Genomic DNA, 22,222 nt, shown 5'->3' with positions numbered 1-22,222 from the left:
GAGAGAGAGAGAGAGAGAGAGCATGTCTGCAGCCCTAGGCCCTAGGAATGGGGTAAGAAGTGGAAAAAAACAAACTGACGGGTATCAAACTAAAAAGCTGTGGCTCAGTAAAGGACGTGAGAATAGGCAATCTCTAGAATGGGAGAAAAGATTTGAAAACTACATCTGATGAGTAAGTAGTTAACATCAAAATAGTTAAAGAATTCAAACAAATATAATAAAAATAAGTAAAAAGATAATACCTAATAATCCTATTGAAATGGGCTAGTTCGTTTACAAAGGAAAGCATACCAAGGCCAACAGGTGTATGTAATATACGTCCCTAATCCTGAAGGAGTGCAAATCCAAACCACAGTGTTATCTCACGCCAGAGGGAACAGCTATTATTAGAGATAAGATATCAAGCACTGGTGGAGATGTGAAGAAAAGAGACCTCTGGGACATTGCTAGTGTGAACGCCAACCTATGCATCCACTGGGCAGTCAGTGTGTAGCTTGTAGGGAAAATAAAAACAGAACTGTCACATGAGCCAACAATGTCATTACTGGGAATGTCAGAAAAGGAAGCAGCGTCAGTCAGCACTGGGCGGGAAAGCTAGCTGAAGGTGAGCTTGTGCGCAAGCTTTCCTCCACGTTCTCAACAGGGCTTGACTGGGCTGCATTAGCCAAATAAACCAGTTCCTCCTCGAGTTGTTTCAAACTCCTCTTCAGGAGGAGAACCTTCGTAATTTACCCAGAGACGTTCCAGGAAACACGTGCTTTGAACCCTTTAGGGAGAATGGGTCCAGGCAGAAAGCGTCCCTGATCGTACCCAGGTCTCTGGAACAGCCGTCTCAGTCTCCAGTCCTCCCAAAGGATGAGCACCAGGCGAGCAGAGGACAGCTGCGCAGGCGCAATCGGTGCTTCAGTCAGCCGCTCCGCCCAGCCCGGAATCAGACCGGTTCTTGGTCCGCCTGCGCCGAGCGATCGCTTGCCGAAGGCCGCCGCGCAGGCGCAGTTGGTTCTGTCTGGCACCAGCTCTACCCCACCAATCTCCGAGCTCCCAAGCCCAGACTCGCGGACCGCTGCTGCGCACGCGCAGTGCAGTGCTGGCGGCTCGGCTCCCGGGCGTAAGGCGGGCTGCTTCTCAAGTGTGTTTCTCAAGCGCTGACGGGCCGCGCTGGCGGACCCCGGCTCTGGCGACAGCACGGAGGCGCAGGCTGTGTCCGATGGCTCGGGGCCGGGCACCGCCAGTCCCCGGACGGCCCCTCCGGTGACGGTGCTGGTGATGCGGCAGGACGAGGCCGCGGCGGAGAGCGCTCTGAGGCCGGGCCTGGCGGGGAGCGAGGCGGCGGCGGACGCCGAGGACGAGGCGGGGGAGGACGACGCCGACTTACTGGACACATCGGACCCGGCGGGCGGCGGCGAGAGTGCGGCCAGCCCGGAGGAGCTGGAGGACGAGGATGCGGAGGGTGGCGGCGCAGTGCGCAGGCGAGGCTCTAAGACCTGCACCTACGAGGGCTGCCGCGAGACCACCAGCCAGGTAGCCAAGCAACGCAAGCCCTGGATGTGCAAGAAGCACCGCAACAAGATGTACAAGGACAAGTACAAGAAGAAGAAGAGCGACCAGGCACTGGGCTCTGGCGGCCCCTCCGCGGCTAGCACAGGCAACGTCAAACTGGAGGTATGCTCCTCAGGCCCCGGGCCAGGGCAGGTGGGTGTCACCCGACTTTGTACACACGCAGTGAGCAGACAGTGAGAGCCCCAGCTGACATTGGCTCTTTGGGGGTGATCTGCTCCTCTGTTCAGTAACTCCTTCCCAGTCTCTACCCTGTGGCATCCTGCATGTTTACATACCCTGTTCTTGGGTTTCTGTAACTTTAGTGACCTTGTTTTTCTTAGACTTCCCTGGCCCCCGAGAAAAGTTGGATTGGCAGTGGGGTCGTAACTCACAGAGCACTTTGGCGTTGCTTGATCCAAGTCAAGCATGGATATCTTCTGAGGAAGCCAGTGATCTGTAATTGCGATTCTGCTGCTACCTGTGTGGGCTTAGGTCCCCTATTCATCTCGCTTAAGTCTTCCTCATCTTTTCCGCTTAAGGCTTCCTCATCTTTTGGCCTAAAAATAATGCCCAATTAGTGTTTCTTAGGATTTATTTTGGTTAGATGAAAATTATAATTGGTGTGCATTTCAGCTCAAAACCAGCAAAGGCCACCTATACATATTAGAACTGTTTAAAAAACAAAAACAAATCCGTAAAAAGTAGAAAGACTCTTTACCACAGACATTCCTTTTGAAGGGGTCCTTCTAACATATGTGGAGGTTTGGCCTAGATGACTGAAAATTATTTCTACGATAAGCGTCTTTTGATTTTTGTGGTACTAACATCATCCTACCTACCAAACACAAGGCCTGGAGTTATGAAGACATAGGGTTCTCTACAGTCAAGTCAGCTCTAGTATTCCTTTGTACATAAAGAAACAGGCCTATAAGTAAGGGTAACTGGGGAGAGTTAGAAGAAGAAATTGTCTTTGCTTTTGTGATATTAGAATCCTCTTTTATAGTTCTTAAGATTTTGAGACCTAAAACATGTATGTATGGAAACCTTTTTATAACAAAAGTTTGCTAAGCATCTCATGATAAAGGTGGGAAGGGGATATTTTAATAGACAACACAGAAGCCAGTAGATAAAAGGCCAAGACCAATAATAATAATAATAAATATTATTATTATTTATATAGGCATGGCCTCATGGTAAAGCATTTCGTTTAAGTACAGCAAGTCCTTTTCTTTGCATGGCAGGGCCCTAGATTCAACCCTTACTCAATCTCTCCCAATTTTGTCATAGTGTGGTTTTATTATGGGCTGAATGTTTCACTTAACTTTAGCAACATTCTTTTATGTGAGGAAAAGTCCAATATTTAGATTATTTCATATATGGGATTGAGCATTACTGAATTGAAATGGGCTTCAGTGTCTGAGGGAAAGGTTGCTATTGCAGAACTTGCCCGTTTGCTCTGTAGTGGTGACCTCAGAGCTGTGATCTCTGGCCCCTTCCACCCAAGTTACTCTGAAAGCTGTTTGCTTCCGTAAGCAGTGTTTTACTGCCGCTCTCTTCTTGTGGGTGTGAATCCATTATGAATCCAGTACTTCATTAGCCTCTGAGTTAATTTATTTTGTCCAAAAGCAGGCAGACTGTTTGGACTAAGACTGTTCTATATGAGGAGATTTCCATGTCATATAGACATTCTCTCGACATTCTTCTGTAATATTGAAAACAGCTCCTAGGTCACTACCTTTCCCTCTGTCTAGTAGCTTCAGTGTGAGGCCTTACAAGAAACTGAGGAGCCTACACGGGAGAGCCTGTAGGGAGGCGGAGTGCTACTTAGAGTGCATCACCGGCACCTGTGACTTACCTAGAGGCTTTCCTAAAGTTCCATGGAAACTGAACAAAAAGCAAAAGACCACAAAGAGATGTTCATGTCACTGAAGTACCTGCCGTTGTGGGTTACAGTACTGTATTAAATGTTCTATCATTGATCCCAGGAAAGCACAGACAACATACTCTCCATTGTCAAGCAGAGAACAGGATCTTTTGGGGATCGCCCTGCAAGACCTACTCTTTTAGAGCAAGTGTTAAATCAGAAAAGACTGGTAAGTGCTTGTCACGTAGTTGCAGACCTGTTAGTGAAAACTGCTTGTTTTCAATGGAACTGTTTTTCCTTTGTAAGACGTTAGAAGTAGTTGACTGGCCATCAGAACTGCATAGTGCCTTGTCACTGGACACGGTGACACCCTCCCCCTCCTTCCAGGACTGCAGGGAGAGGAACACCTTTAGCCCTGTTTTCTTCACTGACTACCCTTTGACTGAGCAAGATGAGATTTTAAAACATACTCTAAGTATATGGAATAGTACTGTAAAGACATTGAGATATAATTACTAATATTTAATAAGGGTGTCTGATACACAACTGATATAAATTACCAGATGTCAATCAGGAAAGGGACGATTATTTGATAAGATATTGAAATATTTGGATAGTAATTTGAAGGAGAGAGAGAGAGACTTTAACTCATGATATACTTTCTATGTAAGTTTTTGGTAGAATATTAGAAAAATATTTTAAAATGAATTTAGATTTTATCTCAAACTTCTACAGTAAGGTTTTATAATATTAAAGAATTACAAAGAAAAAATTTTCAACTTGACAACATAAAATTAGACAAAGACTGCTAATTTTAAATTGCTGCGTGACATAGGAAAAATAAGTAATCAGATATAAAAGACTGGTCAGCATGGTTGATACTTTGTTATAAAAACATCTCAACACTTGAAAGACTTGGGCTAGGAGCATTGTTTTGAGTTCGAAGCCATCCTGGCTACAGTGTGAGACCTGTTCTCAAACAAAAAATGGATAATTCTATTAGTAATCCTTTTTCCTCTTTTCTCTTTAAGTCATTACTAAGAAGTCCAGAAGTTGTCCAGTTTTTGCAGAAACAGCAGCAGCTACTAAATCAACAGGTTTTGGAGCAAAGACAGCAGCAGTTCCCTGGAGCGCCGGTATGAGGGCTTAGGAAGTCTGCTGTGCTTTACCTTGCTGTAATGGATGGGTGTGCTTTTAGACTAAGACGATGCCCTGATAATCAGGCATTGGTGGTGTACATGTGGAATCCCTGAACTTGGAAAACTGAGCCAAGAGGATCCCAAGTTCAAAGCCAGCCTGGGCTACATAGCAAGTTCCTTTCTCAAAAAAGAGAAAGAGAGAGAGAGAGAAATAGAAAAACTACTTTCCTGTAAATGTGTGTGTGTGTGTATTTGAGGATAAATAAGTATTAATTTTTTGCATTTAATTGTTTCATATCACTATGAGTTTCAAAAAAATCACCTTTATAGTTTTTAATGTTTTTCTTCAGTTCTCCTTACTGAAGCTAATGAGGCAGTTACTTTCTGTGGAAGTCATAAAAGTAATAGTAATATCAACACCTAGTGCTGTGATTCTCATCAAGAAGCACTGTAAAGGAATGGTATGTTTTGGGTTTTCACAATGGCCTTGTACTAGGCTGTAGTGAGGGGCCAGGAATCTTAGCGTTCTGCAGCATCTGTGGTATTCCATCAGCTACATGTAACCTTGCCAGTAATGCGCCTCAGGTGCATTGATAACCTGAGGCCAGCACAAGGTCAGGTGCTCGTAGTAACCTTTCTGTATAGTTCAAGTGGAGTTCTGAAAGCTAAGCATGTTTACACTCTGAGGTCTTCAGTGACTAGAGAGAGAGAGAGTCCATTAAAGTTGGTGCCTCCGTGGTTGGGGGGGGGGTCACTCTCCTTTAAAGCAGGTCGAATTGTGAACAATTCAGATATACTCAGCCCAGCAAGGCTAGGACAGAGTTAGTTTTCTTATAGTCATTCTTAATGTTCTTCATAAAGGAGATCCTGAAGGTAGATTAACACTCACTTATTGTCAGTGCTTTTCAAAATTGAGCACTTATTCCTAGCTACTGTTAAAGGAATGATGCGTTATCTGGGTACTTTTTTTTTTTTTTGTACTTTTTCCTAGGAAAACTTTAAAGAGGCAAAAATATCATAAGATACAGTATCAGATGTCAAGAGAGTATATCCAGGAGTAAGTTAATAAGTGAGTCAAGGCCAAATGTGTCAGTTGGTTGATTCCTAAACCTTGAAATATATACGATGTTAAACTTATAGCTATGATAAGAACTCACAGGGCTACAGATGCAGCTTAGCCTTACTGTGCCTGCCTAGCGTGTGCAAGGCCCTCAGCCCACTCCCACCCTCACCACCACGATAAACAGATGCAAGGAGAAGAGTGATTTTCTTCATTTTTGTTCTATACTTGTGTATCTGAAAAAGACCCTTTGCCAAAATTATTCAATAAAGGCCAGCTGTTGAATTTCTGAGTTGTCTGTCGCTTCTTTAGTTGCTTCACCCTGGCTATAGAGGAATTTACTCAGTGTTTGGTACTGTACTTACAGTTCTGGAGCCTTGTTGTCTCGAGGCCTACATGCCTTTCTACTCTGTAGCCCATGAGCCACACGGGTCCCAGCGTGGCTATAAGTTTTCCCAATACATTTGTAGTGACAGTGTCATGTTGCAGTATCAAAGTGTTGGAACTTTTGTAACAGAATAGCCCAGCTTACACTGCTTCAGATAGTAAGTAGGAAAGTGTGTCATGAACAGAGAAAAGTGAAAGGGGATTAGATTTGTGTTTTAAGAACCTGGAGATAGCTTAAATGCTTGTTAAGCCCTAAAGTAGATCACCGAGGGGCTGAGAGTCTTTGTCTAGGGTATTAAGAGTGAAGTAGAGATACCCATTCATGAAGTTAGACAGGAAGTGGGATCGTTTTCAGTACAACTTAATTATTACCTGTCACATTGGAAATGCCTGTCCCCTTAAAGCCTGTCAGGTTTTTGCTTTAGATGGATTGCAGTTTGTCCACTTTCCTATTCTGTATATTGATGGCTTTTGATAGGCAACTGTAGCTTCTTCCATCATGAGGTTTTTATTTACCTATCTCTTAATTCAGGATTAACTGACATGGGACTTGTTTTGGCCAGTATAGAGCAGAAGAAATAATGGTGTGCTAGCCTTAAGACAAACCATTTACCATAGTAATAAGCCCAGCCTAGCCCAACAATGTTGGGATAACCTCCTGTGCACTGTGTGGAAGCATCACCTGTCGATAAAATGCTGTTGGCCTGTTAGTCAGGAAATAGGGAGGTGTACTTTCCAGGAGGGAGACAGGATTCTGGGATAGAGTCCAGACTGGGAGATTCTCCACACCCCAACTCTGAGGAAGATGGTCACATGAAACTGAGGAGAGGTAGTCAACCACATGGCAGGATTTAGAATAAATGGTATAAGTTATAAGCTAGTCAGGGAACAAGCCCTAGCTTATGGCTTAAGCATTCATAACTAAGTCTCAGAGTCATTATTTTGTGAACTTGGGTCCAGGTAGAAAAGCCTTCAGTTACTCAAATCTTAGTAAATCAAAGGTACATGGTATGATCTCTGTTGTACCATCTGATAGCCTGACACATGTCAGTGAGACTGACATAAACTAGCCATCCCCTGGGAGATAAGTTTGGTGCCAACCTAGCCCAACTAAGCCTTGCTTAGATGTGCAAAACCACTCTGTAAATTGGAAAATAGCTACTAAAGTCTTAGCATTGAAGGCATAGAGTAGGGGTGCTCTAGTCAATATTTATGGTATAGCGAGTAACTGGTACACTTAGTAAAGTTATTTTCACTGGATGGCAAATTTTAAAATTGGCAAACTCGATCAGAGAAGACAGTGAAGGTAATACATACTAAGCTCCTACCTTGCAAGAAGTAGATGTGATTACAGAGGGGCAGGAAAGGGAAATAACCTAGCCCTCATGATCTAGAAAAAGAAAATGTATTTTCCTCTAGTGCCTCCAGAATTAGCATGCCAGCACCTTAACATTGGTACAGGGAGACTAATTTCAGACTTGTAGTTTTTGTAACTACATTTATGGTACATTTTTTTAACAGCAGCAAAGTGGTAAGGCTCAGCTCATTGGGTTACATACACAGCACGCTAGAAATGCTGTTGTGTCTTCTGATAGAATACTAGCTTATATACCAAGCCACTAAACCGCCTGAAATACTTTGAACTGTAAGAGGATTAATTACTCAGGTTAAACTGCATCCCCCAGTATTCTCGAACAGAACACTGATTGTACGTTATGTAGACTCTGCACCTTACTGAGGCTTTCCGAACCCCAGTCGACTGGAAACTGTAAGCCTTAGGATCAGTGGGACAGCTTGGGGCAGAGGAAACAAACAGTAGCTTGTAAACACTTCATAGTCATTTGCAATTTCACAAGCTTCTCTTAGAAAACATTTTAATCAGTTAAACATATTTCATGGCATATGAAAAATAAATGATTTTTAGTGAAAGTTTCCTTATATATCCAGGTGTTTCAAGCATCACAGCTAATCATCATCTTAATAAACACACGGTCCTTGGTGGACACGGTTGTTAAGTTGCTCAGATAGGATACTCAAATGACAATGTGTGTTCAATTCATTTTTAATAACAATAGCTTCACCATACAAAGGCTTGTAGTAGTGTGCCCTGGTGCTAGGCTGGGGAGCAGCAGTTAAAAACCTCTAAAAGTTCTGCAAAGTATCATGAAAGTTACATGTGTAATGCCAAATATTCCAAGATGTCTTCTTTTTACAGCATGAAGATTTCTTGAAAATCCCATTTTCTAAGCAGAACGGTTGATGATTAAGCATCTTAAGGAGCCACAGATCATATACATAGAAGTATTTCCTAGAGTTTGAAAGAAAAATAAGCCAAGAGGTCTATCACAGACTACCAGATGAAGGTGTATGGCATTCCAGGACAGAAGGCTAGGCTGCTGGGAATCAAAGACTACTCTTGACAGTCTGTTTTATATTCATGTGAACTTATCTTTAACATATGTGAGGGTTACCTAACCTTGCACAGTTCGGCTCTTGACTAGCAGGTAAGACGATGTGGAATGCGTGTTATATTTTACTTTATTAAATACATACATGAAATATCTGGAACATATGAAGAGTTAAGCAGGAGCTTGAAGTCCAGCAAGCAATGTTTATAAAATGCTTTTGCTACTCTTCTTACTGTTGTCGTAACTCCATCCTTAGAACACAATGAAAAGAATAGTCTAAATGCCAGAGAGTTTGCCATTTCTTCTGACTGTACAACACAACACCAAAGTGTGTATGTTAAAAAGGTGGGGTCTTCTTAGTTCGGAAGCAGCTGTTATCATTTAGCTGAAGCAAACTGACCATGTCTTATTTTTAAGACTCACAAATGCTGACTTGTACAGTGGTAAACATTCTGGATCTTGTGGGCAGGCCAAACTGATACAGTTCTCCATTGTGTGACCCTGCCCAGGGCAGCTGGAGGCACACTTGCAGTGTGTAAAGGCCTGGCTGCCCACTTTCCCTTTATCCTGTAAAACAACATATGCAGCATAGTTTTGCTTGTCAGTCCCATGGAATGATTGCCACGTGGTCACTCAGAGGAGTTGAAGTCAAGGATTATATTATGATATTTTTAGATCTCTTAGCAGCCAAGGGGGAGAAAAATCATTAAAATGTGACTATGTTACGCGAGCATAGGGCATACATCTCTTCAATGCTAAATTCTCTGATAATATACATATGAACCTATGTCATAATTCCTTTCTCAATATTTTGTCTGATTTCTTAGCACTGCAAGGACATCCAAGTAGTGTATTTGGTTTTTTTAGTTTTGTTTTTAAGCTTCTACTTCTGTTTAGTTTTACTTTGCTTTGTTTTGAGACAGGGTCTCAATATAGAGCCCTGGGTGTCCTGTAACTCCTTATATAGACCAGGTCAGGCCTGAACTCACAGAGATCCACCTGCCTCTGTCTCCCTACTGCTGAGATTAAAGGCAGGCACCACCACACCTGGAAGCTACATATTACCAAAGATAGTTGGCCGATTGTGAGGAGATCAAGAGTCATTAGAAATCTGGAACAAATCCTTTCTCCTTGGATGGGTACTCAGAGAGGATCTGCCATATGCATGTCTTTTCCAAGGAAGAAGCCAGGAGAAATATCAGAAAAATAGGTATTCCAGGAGGTGGGGTGGCTAGGAGTGAAAGTAGTTATGCAAAGATAAATTACCTAATTGTTCTGAGGCAATGTAAAATTCCATTATAGGAAGAGTTAAGAACTCGATTCCATTATCTTTCAAGCCCATTAAAATTCACGTGTGGGTTTTCAAAGTTCTGAGACCCGATGTCTGTGCAAATGGTTTACTGTTAGATGTCCGGCATTGTGGCTGTGGGGACAGCCTCTAGTGTGCATTGGATTCCACAGCACCTGACACTGTACTCAGTACACGTCAGTGCACACGACAGACTTAAAGAATCAACATGCTTGGGGTTTTTTTATATACTCTTTAAGTGGTATTTTGAGATGAAATGAGTGTTTTCTGATATATATGAATGATAGGTTTTACAGATAGAGTAGGCATCGTGAGTTCTATCTTAAATACAATTGAATGGGAAACAAGAAAAATGTACATTGATGTGAGGCAGAATGGATTAAATGAAGGCAACTCAGATTATGGACACTCTGTCCTTGAAACCATAAATGCCATCCTAAATAATGTGCTTCTCAAAGGGCCTGAAGTAAAAGTAGAAGCAATGGGGTGATGGATGAGTGGCATGTACCTTGAAGTCTGGAGGATATTTCCCTTTATCATCCAACGGAGGAAGTAACAAGCTTTAATACATGCACGCTGATATATGCATGTATGTATACATACATAAGGTGTTTTTCAAGGTGCTTTATTATTCTCTACCATTGTTAACTCAAAGAAATGTAGGGCGTATGAGACATTCCTACTTCACCTGGGAAGCTATATCCAGGTATTTCATAGTTTTAGAAGAGGCTGCACAGATGTTACCAGCTCATAACACAGGTGCCAGATTGAGAAATGCATACGTATGATCCAGTGATACCTCTAGCCTTCCCCCAAGGCTTTGCTGTTTTTTGAATCACCCAATTGATATTTGTCACCAGGAGGAAAGATGAGGCAAAGGATGCCCTGCCTCATAGGCTTCAGTAGGGGGATGCAGGAGAGTGCAGGTAGCCATGTGACTTCCCACCCAACCTTCCAGTCTACAGCTTCATCTCTGCACGGGGTTTGCAGTGTCCACAGGGCGGACAGCCATCTGCAAGGTCAGACAGGAGGAACTGGAAGACTGGAAGCTGACTTCCAGAGTGGAAGCAGGAGCCCCCTGCGCTCCTGAGCCTGAATTCTGGGCTAATCCTGCTCTTAGGATTATGGCTGGACTCAGGCCATTTTCCCATATGAGCCTTGGTTTTGTTTGTTTGTTTGTTTGCTTGTTTACTTGCTTGCTTGTTTTAACAGTGGTAGGTTAAGGCAACCTGACTCTAAGCTTCACAGTTTCTCCCTTTCCGATCACAGTTTAGATCTGGTTATATGTACCTGACATCAGCACAGTACCTGGCTATACATATTTTAACTTCAAATATAAAGATTGTGTGGCTTATCTCACAGATCTCTGGACAAGCTTGGTTTTTATTTCTTGCCATTCACATTGCAGGTGAGGTCTTCTTACAACTATGTGGGTTTGATTGATTTTGCTCTAGTGCTCCTATTATTTTTCTATGTAAGCAGCTTTGTGTTTTCTGTATGGGGCACAACCCTCTGTAGAGTGACGAGCTGAATCAGTGGCCTTCGGTTCTGCCAGTGCCTTTACATCCTGTTTCCCTCTCAGAAAAGACGTGGCTTCTAATCAGAGCACTAGCCTGGAAAACATGCTTCTTCAACCCACAGCATTAGCCCCCTTAAGTAGGAGCACAAAACAAATGGTGATGAAAATATGACTCGTATGCATACGTATTTACATCTGCATCCAGAACCCTGTATGAGCTGTGAGCTGCAATGATAGAAGCCCCTGCCTGCGTCTACTCTGGAAATGTAGCTGACCACATGACTTAAGACACTGAAGAAATAGGGTTATGTGGGGAGCCCATCTGAGTTAGCACCTTGTCCAACCACTGCAGCGGTCCATGAAGATGAATCTCAATCCAGCAGGGGGTGCTTGTGACATCTTGGCGATGATACTCGGCTCCCCAACCCTGCAAAGGGAGAAAAGAGCCCAGACTGAATTGTAGCTTCTCACCAGATGCCACCAGGCAGTGCACAAAGAACACAGGGTCCCGGGCTTGCCGTGAGAAGTCAATGCCTCAGAGTGGTCCAGGTCAGGCAGGGTAGTCTCTGTTAGCTCATTTACACCCAGTCACCCATTTAGTGGTGCCTGGGGCTCTACACACCACATGGGAGAGGCTGGAAGCCCTCTCCCCATTACAAGGAAAGAGGCCTCATGCCTCATGCCCTACTCTTCATGCAGAAGCCTGCGTCTGTACAAAACTACTCACTAAAGACCAGAGATTGGGCCTGAAAGCTGCAAAGATCAGTAACTCTTGATTTTGAGAGTGCAATGTCAGAGCTTAGAGCTTATTTCTTGCCTGTCTCAGGCTCCCTCAGAAATTTCCCACTTCTCCCAATTAGTAGGAGAGGCAGTTACTAAAATGACAGATAAATGATAGATAAATAGGTAACTAGATAGATATCTAGTGATTGATAGATACAGACACATAGATGGTAGGTGATACAAATTGATTGACAGATGATAGATAAGGCTATACAGAGGGTGGACGGTCATATTTATTTCTAATATGCTGTTCACCAATGGAAAGTTACTTAAGCAGTAAGGGGGGATTTCACACTGTTTATTCTTGATAACCATGATTCTTCAGAGTTGTCTAAACTCTTTAGCGCAGTGGCTGGAAAGAAGCCTCAGTGGTTAGAGCACTGGCTAGTCTTAGAGAACCAGGCTTTGTGTCTCACCACCGGCGTGGCAGCTGACAACCATCTGTAAGTCCACTTCCAGGGGATTTCGAGCCCTCTTTCTGGCCTCCGAGGGCACCAGAGCTCAGTATACAGACATGCGTGCATGCAAACACATACGCATAAAAACGGCTCTTCTTAATCATTCATCATAGCCACGCTGCCTGGCCACTCGTGACCGCCACCCTCCGTGCGCTTGTGGTAGCTCCTGGCAGCTGCCTAGTCCCTGGGACTCCTTTCTGTTTCTTCCATCTCTGATTTTCCCAGAAACCTCGACAGGAACCTCTAACCCTCTGATTTTCAACTTGACCTTGTCACAATCAAAATTTACACTCAAGAGCTATACAATTGAACCACAGAGCCAGGGAAATCTTACAACGTTTTAAGTAGATCATATTCATAGCTGTCCTCAGCTTACATTCAGCCAAAAGGCAGTAGCTTAGACATGCCTGCATCTAAGAATGAAACTACCAGAGACATAAAATATCACCCATACCTGCACCCACTTATACAGCAACAGATTATCCTTCTACACAGCTCCACCCGCTGATTCATGGGCCTTCCCTCAGGCTTGCATGGTGGCTACTTTTCTCTTCCCTGGACTCTAATGTTGATTCTGGAGCTCAGTTCTAGGATCACAGCCCTCTGTGCTTAAATTCAAACCTGTGGTCTCACCACATGAAGCTACATATCATCCAAATAAGGACCATTCCCAACTTACATCTCCAGTTCTGGCCACTCTCTCCAAACAGACTCTCCAGTCTCTGCCACCTCAGCATCTTCTTGTGAATGTGATTGGTGCACCTTGGCAGCTGCAGTGACTTACACTGAACCCTGAGCCTTGTTTGCACGCCACGCCCACTTGCATCTGTTCCATCTTGCTGGATGACAACCCGTGTCATTTCTAGCTCTCCTCCTCAAACCTGCCTTCTGACTGGGGGTCCCCTACTTCCCCCAGCTCTGCAGGTGTTCTCATGGTAGAAGTGACCCTCATTTCCCATTGTTTTATTTTATATGTATGGGTGTTTTTGCATTAATATAGAAGCACTATGTGTATGCAGTGACTGTGGAAAGCCAGAAGAGGGCGCCAGGTCTCCCTGGAACTGGGGTTGCAGATGGCTGTAAGGATGTTGGGAATTGAACCCAGGTCGTCTTCCTTTCCACCTCACCTGCAGCATAGCATGCCTTTTCTCCACTTAGCAGCCAGAATGACCCTTTAAAGACAGGACGAAGCTAAATGTGGCGGTACATGCCTGTAACCCCAGCAAGAGAGAGAACGAGCAGGAAGACATGGAGTTCCAGGCCAGTTTGAGCTACACAGAGCGATCCTTTCCCAAAACAAAGGAAGGAACAAGTCAGAACAGGAAACTCCTCTGTGCAAAGCCTCAGAGCATCAGAGAGTGCTAAGCTGCACTTGCCCTCAGGAAGTGCTTCCATCTCATTACCCCCACCCCACACCCCCACTCCACCGCAGAAGGCTGCAGTCACCCAGCTCTGCTTCCCTCCCATAGCCAGGCTCATAGCTGCCACGGGCTCTGAGCTTGCTTTTCTCTCAGACTCTACTGCTTTCTGCACAGAGGACCCTGTCCTCCAGGCCTCTGGGACACACCCTGCTTCAGTGATGTTTCCCCTGCTGCAACCTCTCTCTTTTCCTTTACCCATTCAGTTCACTTACTGCCTGTCTTGCTACCCGTTCACTGGTTTCATAAGGCAGAGGCCTGGGAATAACCAACTGTCCATCATCCCAACGTCCAAGGCTGCTCCTGATCCAACTATTTGCTGGCAGCTGCTCAATAAATAGTTGTTAACTGGCTAAAAGAAGGAGAGCTATGGCCAGTAAAATCAGAGCTGACAAAGACCTTAAAGATGGTCTGGTCTTTTCACTTACAACGGTCACCACCCGTGTCTAGTCATTTGAACGAACTTAATCATTGACAGTTTGTATTTTGTTTCAGTCCTTGCAGGACTGGCAATGAGTCTTTGTGCTAAAGTGCTTGCCTAGCCCATGCAAGGACCTGAGTTTCTTCCCTATTATCACAGGGAGGAGCGGGTCGGGGATTGGGGGAGCCCATAACAGCAGTAGCAGCCTGTCTCTCGTGAATTACATTTTGTAGCTCTATACATTTGTTGTGTATCTGAGAAACACTGAGTTGATGTTGGGAAGTGATCATATGTCTACGCATGCTTGTATTGCAGTAATTACCAATGAGATACCAACAACTCATCCTAAAAAACATGGTTCTGGGAAATATAACTGTCCCATTAATGGTCAGCTCACTAATTGCAAGGTAGTGCCCCCTGCTGGCTACAAAGTAACAGTGCACATGGACATTTTCCAGGGATTTTCTTTCTGCTTTGAATGTCAAAGATAGAATAAAGCAGTTTTGTCAGCATGAGAGAGGAGTCTTTAAGAAGACATCTTTAAATTCAAAACTTTACATGTTCATCCTTCTTTTTAAAAACAATTATTAAAATTATCAATATTAGAAAATATAATTTGGATATAAAAAAAATAGAACATTTATTGATCAAGGTAACTAACTTTAAATGGCTAATAAAACTTATTTTAAGGCTAGGAATATAGCTCAGTAGATGGCACTTACCCAACTCACTTCATGAAGCCCTGGGTTTCATCCCCAGCTTTTAAAAAGGGAAATGGGACCTGGAGAGACGGCTCAGCGGTTAACAGCACTGGCTGTTCTTACAGAGGACCTGTGGTCCCAGCACCCACATGGCAGCTCACAACCATCTAGAACTCCAGTTCCAGGGGAATTGATGCCCTCTTCTGGCATTTTTGGGCACTGCATGCACGTGGAACACATACATGCAAACAAAATACCCATACACATAAAATCAAAATAAATTTAAAAGAAAACGCAACAGTCATCCTCCTCCTCTGGATGGGGTTTGTGAAAGCTTATACACAGCACAGAGTCTGAGATTTTTAAATATCAGGGTGATTTCCCTGAATCATTCATATCTACTTCAAGGTTTGCACCCCACTTTGTGCCAACACTGACTAGTGCTGTCTTCGAGTAGAGACAGTTCTCATCTGTAATTTATCTATAAATGTATTCCCTACATTTGCCTGGCAGCTTTCCCAGCTGAGAGGATGATGTTATTCTTTCGCTGTGGGACAGCAGTGCCTGGTGTCTGGGAGACAGACAGGAAATCTCTGCAGCATTCGATCCTGTCCTTCATTGTCATCCCTTTGCCGGCAAAACAATCACACTGCTACTTAATAAGGTAAAATGCAAAAGCTTCAGATAACTGTTTTCAGTTTCTATCTCTACCTTCCTATAAACTTAGAAACATTTTCCTCAAAGGTCTGTTGCTTGCTGTAGTGGTACACACCTTTAATCCCAGAATGCAGGTGGATCTCTGTGAGCTTTTAGTTTGCCTGGTGTATACAGTGAGATAGATAGATAGATAGATAGATAGATAGATGGATGGATGGATGGATGGATGGATAGATAGATAGACAGATAGATAGATAGGAGGTACTAGAGAGCCAGGCAGATTATATATACATATATACATATACATACACACACACACACACACACACACACACACACATATATATATATATATATATATATATATATATATATATATATATATATTAGAGAGCTAGTCAATATTCTAATATAGAGCAGGAAGAAGGTTCATAAATCCTCACCCCTAACTGAAGACGGCTGATGAGTTTTGGGAGAGTCAGTTTTATAAAAGGTTGTCTCCCCTTTTAGTAGACTTTTAGATAGATTGACCTCAACTACTCTAGTTCCCTTGGGTGACCCTACACACAGGAATATATGGGCAGTGGAAGTTGGACTAAATAATTTTTAAAAGAAGAAGACAAGATCCAATACATTTTTTAGAAAGAAAAAACCGAATCTGTTATCCTCCTGAAGTGGCCGAGCAAATGCTGAGCCAAGCCAAGAGCGTGTTGTGCTTTCTTCCCATTTTCCTCATTGTAACCCCAACGCCAACACTCTTACCTTCACAAAGCTCATCCGAATCGTGCACATCTTCGTCAGCTCATACACAACCTCAAAGCCGTGGTGCACTGACTGGGCGAGCAGCTGGGCGAAGAGCTGGTTGTTGAAGACCTTGAGGCTGCAGCCACTGGGGATCTTGCAGACAGTCGCCGGGTGGAAGCCGTGCTGGTAGTTGCAGTTTCGGCTCTGGACAAAGATGCTGCTGTCGCTCACACACTCCGCGTACACCTCGCCCCCAACATAGTACAAATGCACACCTGTGGGCACAAAACCACGCTCTTCCTTCTCTGCTTCCTTCTCAATGGCTCCCAGCACTTCACGCTAAGGGACCGCTACAGTCAAGTTAATCTCTACGTAATCACTGCCCATAGAAGAGAAGGTGCGTGTGCCCCTAATACCCACTTGTTTCCTTGGACTTTTCCTACAAATCCATTAAAAACCCAACCCCGACAGCTGGAGAGATTGCTCAGCTCCTAGCACCCAAGCTGAAGCGCACAACCATCTGTAATTCCAGTTCAGAGGATCTGTCGCCCTCTTCTGGCCTCCATAGGTACTACATACACACAGTATGATGTACAAACAGGGGAAACATTCATAAATATAAAATACAGGGAAAACCAAATTAAACCCGATCCAGATGTATGGCCATTCTCAAGAATGTTGACTTATGACTGCTTCCATCACTTTTGATCTTGCTCACTTCAAAATTAGCTTCCATGGTACTCGACACAAAAGAAACACACAGTGTAAAACCCTACAAAGTCCTTCATACCCCATATAAACAAAAGATGATAACAGGAGACCCAGCTAGTATTGTGGACACGCTATTGTAATCCACACACTACACCCGCGCCAGAGCTTGAAGAATCCTACTTACAGTTATAAATCTATCTCTTTGGCTCACACCTTTAATCCCAGCACTCAGTGGGCAGAAGCAGGTGAGTGAGAGCTGCTTGGCCTACGTAGTGTCCAGGCCAGCCAGGACTGTACAGTGAGACCCTGACTCAGAACTAAAATATATCTGTGTAGAGGCTTCAGGGAAATGTCGCTCACCCCTATAAATCACACATGTGCCCCTGAGAGACAGAGACATTCTCGACACACTCCCACATGCAGTCCTGTGTAAACACAAGCAACGTGTAGCTTTTATCTCTTTACCTAACATTCCTGGGATTGCATTTCGAAAGGGATGCCCTGAATAAATAAAGTGTGGTGCACACACACAACAGATTTTATTCAGCTGTAAGAAGCATAAATGCATGGAACTGGAGAGTGTCAGAAATAAATCAGACTCAAACAAAATCCTCCCTTCCCCCTCCCCAAATACCCTCTACTGCTACCCCTCCCCCAATACCCTCTACCACCACCCCTCCTTTCTCCTTCTCTCCTCTTAATTGCCCTCAGCTTTCTTCTCTGTTTTCTTCCATGATGGGCATCAGGCCTGACCCCGACAACTCAGGTACTAGTGACCATGAGGAAGTGGGAGGATTGGCTGGAACATAGCGCCTTTGCTGGACCCTCACAAGCAAAGCCAGGGCTGCCTCCCCTGGCCATGCTTGTATGCAATGGGGTGTGTGACAGTGATGGGACATTCAGGTGTATAGTTGAGCTCAAAGCAGCCTGTTCATCACTGTCCAGAGCTCCAGAAACTCTTCATAATTAGTCAGCTTTTAAAACGCTCTGCAGAGGAGAAGACAGCAGAGGCCCGGCCCATGCCAAGGGGCTACACTGCCACATAGCTCCTCACTTGTGGTTATCCAAGCTGAAGCAGTAGGGCAGCATTTATTTGTAGGGAAATGCACATTGCTCCCCCATTAGGCAGTGGCTGCCTGAACACTGTGTTCGGATGTTCCAGCACCCTGCCAAGCAACCTGGAGAACAGATCTACCCCAGGGGATCTTGACACTGACATGGGGTTCAAAGCTACTATATTGGTTGCATGGTGGGTCAAATGAAACCACGTGACCATGTGACTCCTGGAGAGTCACCTGTCTCTCCTGATATTCAGAGTTCAGTCTTGGGCTCCACTGTCTTTTCCCTCTAGAGACCCGCCTCCCTCTTCTCTCCTGTGCCAACTTGTGCTGGATTTGCTGATAAGGCTTTAACTTGAATGGAAACCACCCCCTAAACACACACAGACCAGGTTCGGATGACAAAAATCTTAGCTGTTGTGTGCAGTAGGTTCCGGGAGGATTATGCGCTTGAAGGTCATTTGGTTCAAATACCTACTAAGCCTGCAGTAGCCCTACTCTGGCTGTTACTCCCAGCTTACTGGTCTGGGGGACAGCATACAAGCGGGTCTCTGTGGTCCTCTTCTGCAATGGCAGATAGCACATGCCGGAGAGGGACTGTTGGAAGGCAGAGATGGCAGCATACCCCACTGCTCTACAGAGCACGGGATACACATGGAGGAGCCAGCATGAAAGGCTGCAGGATACCACTGCAGCCCAGAGAAACCCTGCTGTCCCTCCCCACTGTCCTTGGAGTAAATCCTCAGCCAGTGACACAGCTCACCCCTCCCTGGAGCTTGCACTTGGCATGGCCCTAGCCTCTGCTGCCTTCTCTTCTGCAGAGCGTTTTAAAAGCTGCCTAATTGTCAAGAGTGTCTGGAGCTCTGGACAGTGATGAACTGGCTGCTCAATTATACAACTGAATGTCCCGTCCCTGTCAATCACAGAGTTGGCTCCTCCTCCTGAGCTGTACCACACCACTCTCATTACTGCTTCGGATATCCAAAGTCCTGCACCATCCTCACACGAGAAAGGAGCCCACCAGAGGAAATTCATCGGATACAGTCAGGCCGTCTGGCTTCCTGGTGGCGTAGCATGCATGAGGTCCTGGGTTCTTAGTACAGCATAAAAGAGAAGCAATAAGAAAACACAGAAAAAAGTCAACCATAAACCCACTACCCAGAAATAATCACAGGTAATTAACCTCGGCTATACATCTTTAAGTCTTATGTGTTTATTTTGTATTTATTAAGTCATGGTCTCATGTAGCTCAGGCTAGCCTCGAATTTTCTGTGTAGATGAAGATGACCTCGCACTTCCAACGCTCTGGTCTCTACTGCCCAAGTGTTAGGATCACAGGCATGTAGCACCAAGCCTGGCTTTAAGGGCTGTTTTTTTAAAAAATAAATAAATAAATAAATAAATAAATAAATAAATAAATAAGAATCTATCCTGCAAGATGTTTTGAGGCCTTTTTCTTTCAGTAATGTACTGTGAATATTTATTTTCTCAGGACATGGCATGGTCTGCAGTATCAAAAAAATCAATATTTTTTCCACAGGATAACATCCTGTGCTGGTTTTGTTTTTGTTTTTAGAATTTACCTTTTTAAAAGGAAAGATGTTGGGTGGGCAGTGGTGGTGCATGCCTTTAATCTCAGTAACTGGGAGGCAGAGGCAGGAGGATTTCTTAGTTGGAGGCCAGCCTGGTCTACAGAGTTCCAGGACAGTCAGGGCTACACAGAGAAACCCTATCTCGAAAAACCAAAAGAAAAGAAAAAAAGAAAAGAAAAGAAAAGAAAAGAAAAGAAAAGAAAAGAAAAGAAAAGAAAAGAAAGAAAGAAAGAAAGAAAGAAAGAAAGAAAGAAAGAAAGAAAGAAGATGCCTTACAAGGGGCTGGGGTGAAGGCTCGGCAGAGCACTGGCTGCTTTTGCAGAGGACCTGGGTTCAGTTTCCAGCACCCACAGAGCGACTCACAACCATCTGTAACTCCAGTCTCAGGAGGATCTGACACCTTCTTCTGGTGCAAATACATATATGTAAGTACTCACACATACACATAAAACTAAAATAAATCTTAAAATACACATATAATAATAGTAATAATAATAATAATAAACACTTCCATTGAATAACTTCATCCTGCCTTCATAATTACTGTGGGCTTCATTTGTTGGTTTTTGTAGACAGGCCCTTCTATATCTCAGGCTGGTTAGCCTCCTGCCTCAACCTTTCTAGTGCTGGGATTACAGGGCTGGGCCATGACATTTGGCCCTTTATGATATCTTGTCTTCACAGCACTCACCCCAGGCCATCCCTGAAGATAGTTTACTGACTTTAGAGGCAAAGAGATCCCAAAAGAGCACATGTCCCCATCCAGGGGTGACACTGTGCCTGGGGTTCTTCCCATAGGACTCCTACACGACCACTGGCTTCTGTGAGATCAGAAACAGCAATGGAGACATGCAGCTGGTTCTCACCCTTTCCAATGTGCCTCCTGGTGTTTTCTATCGTCGAGTTTCTGTTTACATTTGAAAGAAGCCCAAGACAGAACCTATTCCTGTTATTGGAGGGGTCAGTGAAGCCATCTATGAGCACACTCCGGGAGGACGCCTGGAAAGTCTCTCCGACCCGGTTGTTTAGTTCATAGTAGGCAACAGAACACCAGTGCTGAGGTTCCTCATAGCAAACTGGCCGGAAGTCTGAAAGAAAACAGAGAGAAGGTGCCACACCACTGTCACCTCTGGGCTCCAAAGCTCAAGATTCCAACAGGAAGGGGAGACTATCGCTTTAAACCAGAATGTTAACTGTTGGGCCTTTGCAGTCCTTCACACTCGAGTGTTTGAGGGAAGCTGTCTTGAGCTAGCTCATTTGTTTATTTATTGCATCCATGAGTTTAAGGCCATGGCCCACGTTAATTTCCACAGCAATGGCATCTGTAAACATTCTTGTTTACAGGTGTAATGATAAGAGGGGCCTGGGAAAGACAGCATGGACAGATTGATGTAAAATGTTGCCAGTCCCAGAGAAAACACAGCTAAGAGAGAGGTAGCAGGTCGCCTTATCTAGAGAAAAAGACGGCATCCTGTTGTTACAGAGCTGAACTGAATCCCAGTGTCAAAAGCTGTAATTCTGCAATAGAGTAATGACAAAAAAAAAGTTTGAATATGATAACAAACCAAATCGAAAGCACTGAATGAATTATATTCAAGGGGAAAAAGTCTATATAGAAGGGATCACATTCTCTGAGTGATACACAGGTAACTCTGTACATGTAATGTAAGTGTATTCTAAGAAGAGCTGGCTTCCCAGCTTGGCTAGGGTCTGTCCGTGGATGGGAAGAGGACAGAGAACATCCTCCTGTTAGTGTAGCCTGGTGGAATCCAGCCAGTACAGGTGAGCTTTTTACAGGGCAGGCGGGTGTTATGCAAATATGTAACCTGCAGTATAATTACTCTGTCTTTTAGCCACTGGCCCCAATGCTATGTTTCAAACACTGCAATAAGAAATGACTGAGCAGGCTTTTCGGGCTCTTAGCTGGCCACAGAGGATTGAGTGACACTATACAAGGCATACGGTATACAAGGACCTTGCTAAGAGAAAACACTAAAGACACCTTGAAGGAAGATGTTCCTCCTTATAGCAGCACGTCTTATAAGTTCTTGCTTATAAAAGCAAGCTTGTTAATCTCTTAATTCTGTCTCAGCACCCTCAGACAAGGCTTACATATAGTGAGAGTTTGTGAATACCCATTAAATAAGAGGATTTACAAATAAAACGGTAAGGCAAACTGTAACTGTGGGCCCTGGCTGTGTGTATGCAGGCCTTAGACTGTAACTGTGGGCCCCGGCTGCGTGTATGCAGGCCTTAGACTGTAACTGTGGGCCCGGCTGTGTGTATGCAGGCCTTAGACTGTAACTGTGGGCCCGGCTGTGTGTCTGCAGGCCTTAGACTGTAACTGTGGGCCCCGGCTGTGTGTATGCAGGCCTTAGACTGTAACTGTGGGCTCCGGCTGTATGTATGCAGGCCTTAGACTGTAACTGTGGGCTCCAGATGTATGTCTGCAGG

At 44.2% G+C, this 22,222-nt stretch overlaps 2 protein-coding genes across 3 annotated transcripts in view; one reads left to right on the top strand and one right to left on the bottom strand.

Moving 5' to 3' along the window:
* Positions 1–1,078: 1,078 nt before the first annotated feature.
* The window catches only part of Rfxap (regulatory factor X associated protein), a 25,285-nt gene continuing 4,141 nt past the window's right edge, over positions 1,079–22,222 (top strand). Inside the window, exons 1-3 of one of the 2 annotated variants that reach the window (XM_028763614.1) lie at positions 1,079–1,662; positions 3,525–3,632; positions 4,435–5,894. In XM_028763614.1, the coding sequence (XP_028619447.1) occupies positions 1,267–1,662; positions 3,525–3,632; positions 4,435–4,545 (615 nt within the window). In that variant the 5' untranslated portion in view covers positions 1,079–1,266 and the 3' untranslated portion in view covers positions 4,546–5,894. Of the gene's footprint in view, positions 1,663–3,524; positions 3,633–4,434; positions 5,895–22,222 lie in introns of those variants that run through there. The other variant, XM_028763613.1, reaches the window with a different exon arrangement.
* Positions 7,847–22,222, bottom strand: part of Smad9 (SMAD family member 9) — a 20,107-nt gene continuing 5,731 nt past the window's right edge. Inside the window, exons 3-5 of the mRNA XM_028763612.1 lie at positions 20,635–20,856; positions 16,426–16,682; positions 7,847–11,652 (exon numbers count right to left, since the gene is read on the bottom strand). Coding sequence (XP_028619445.1) covers positions 11,509–11,652; positions 16,426–16,682; positions 20,635–20,856 — 623 coding nt within the window. The 3' untranslated portion in view covers positions 7,847–11,508. The remainder of the gene's footprint in view (positions 11,653–16,425; positions 16,683–20,634; positions 20,857–22,222) is intronic.

The sequence above is a fragment of the Grammomys surdaster genome, unplaced genomic scaffold, assembly GCF_004785775.1.
Source record: "Grammomys surdaster isolate TR1022 unplaced genomic scaffold, NIH_TR_1.0 139, whole genome shotgun sequence".
Lineage (NCBI taxonomy): Eukaryota > Metazoa > Chordata > Mammalia > Rodentia > Muridae > Grammomys > Grammomys surdaster.
This window is presented reverse-complemented; position numbering and strand designations above follow the sequence as displayed.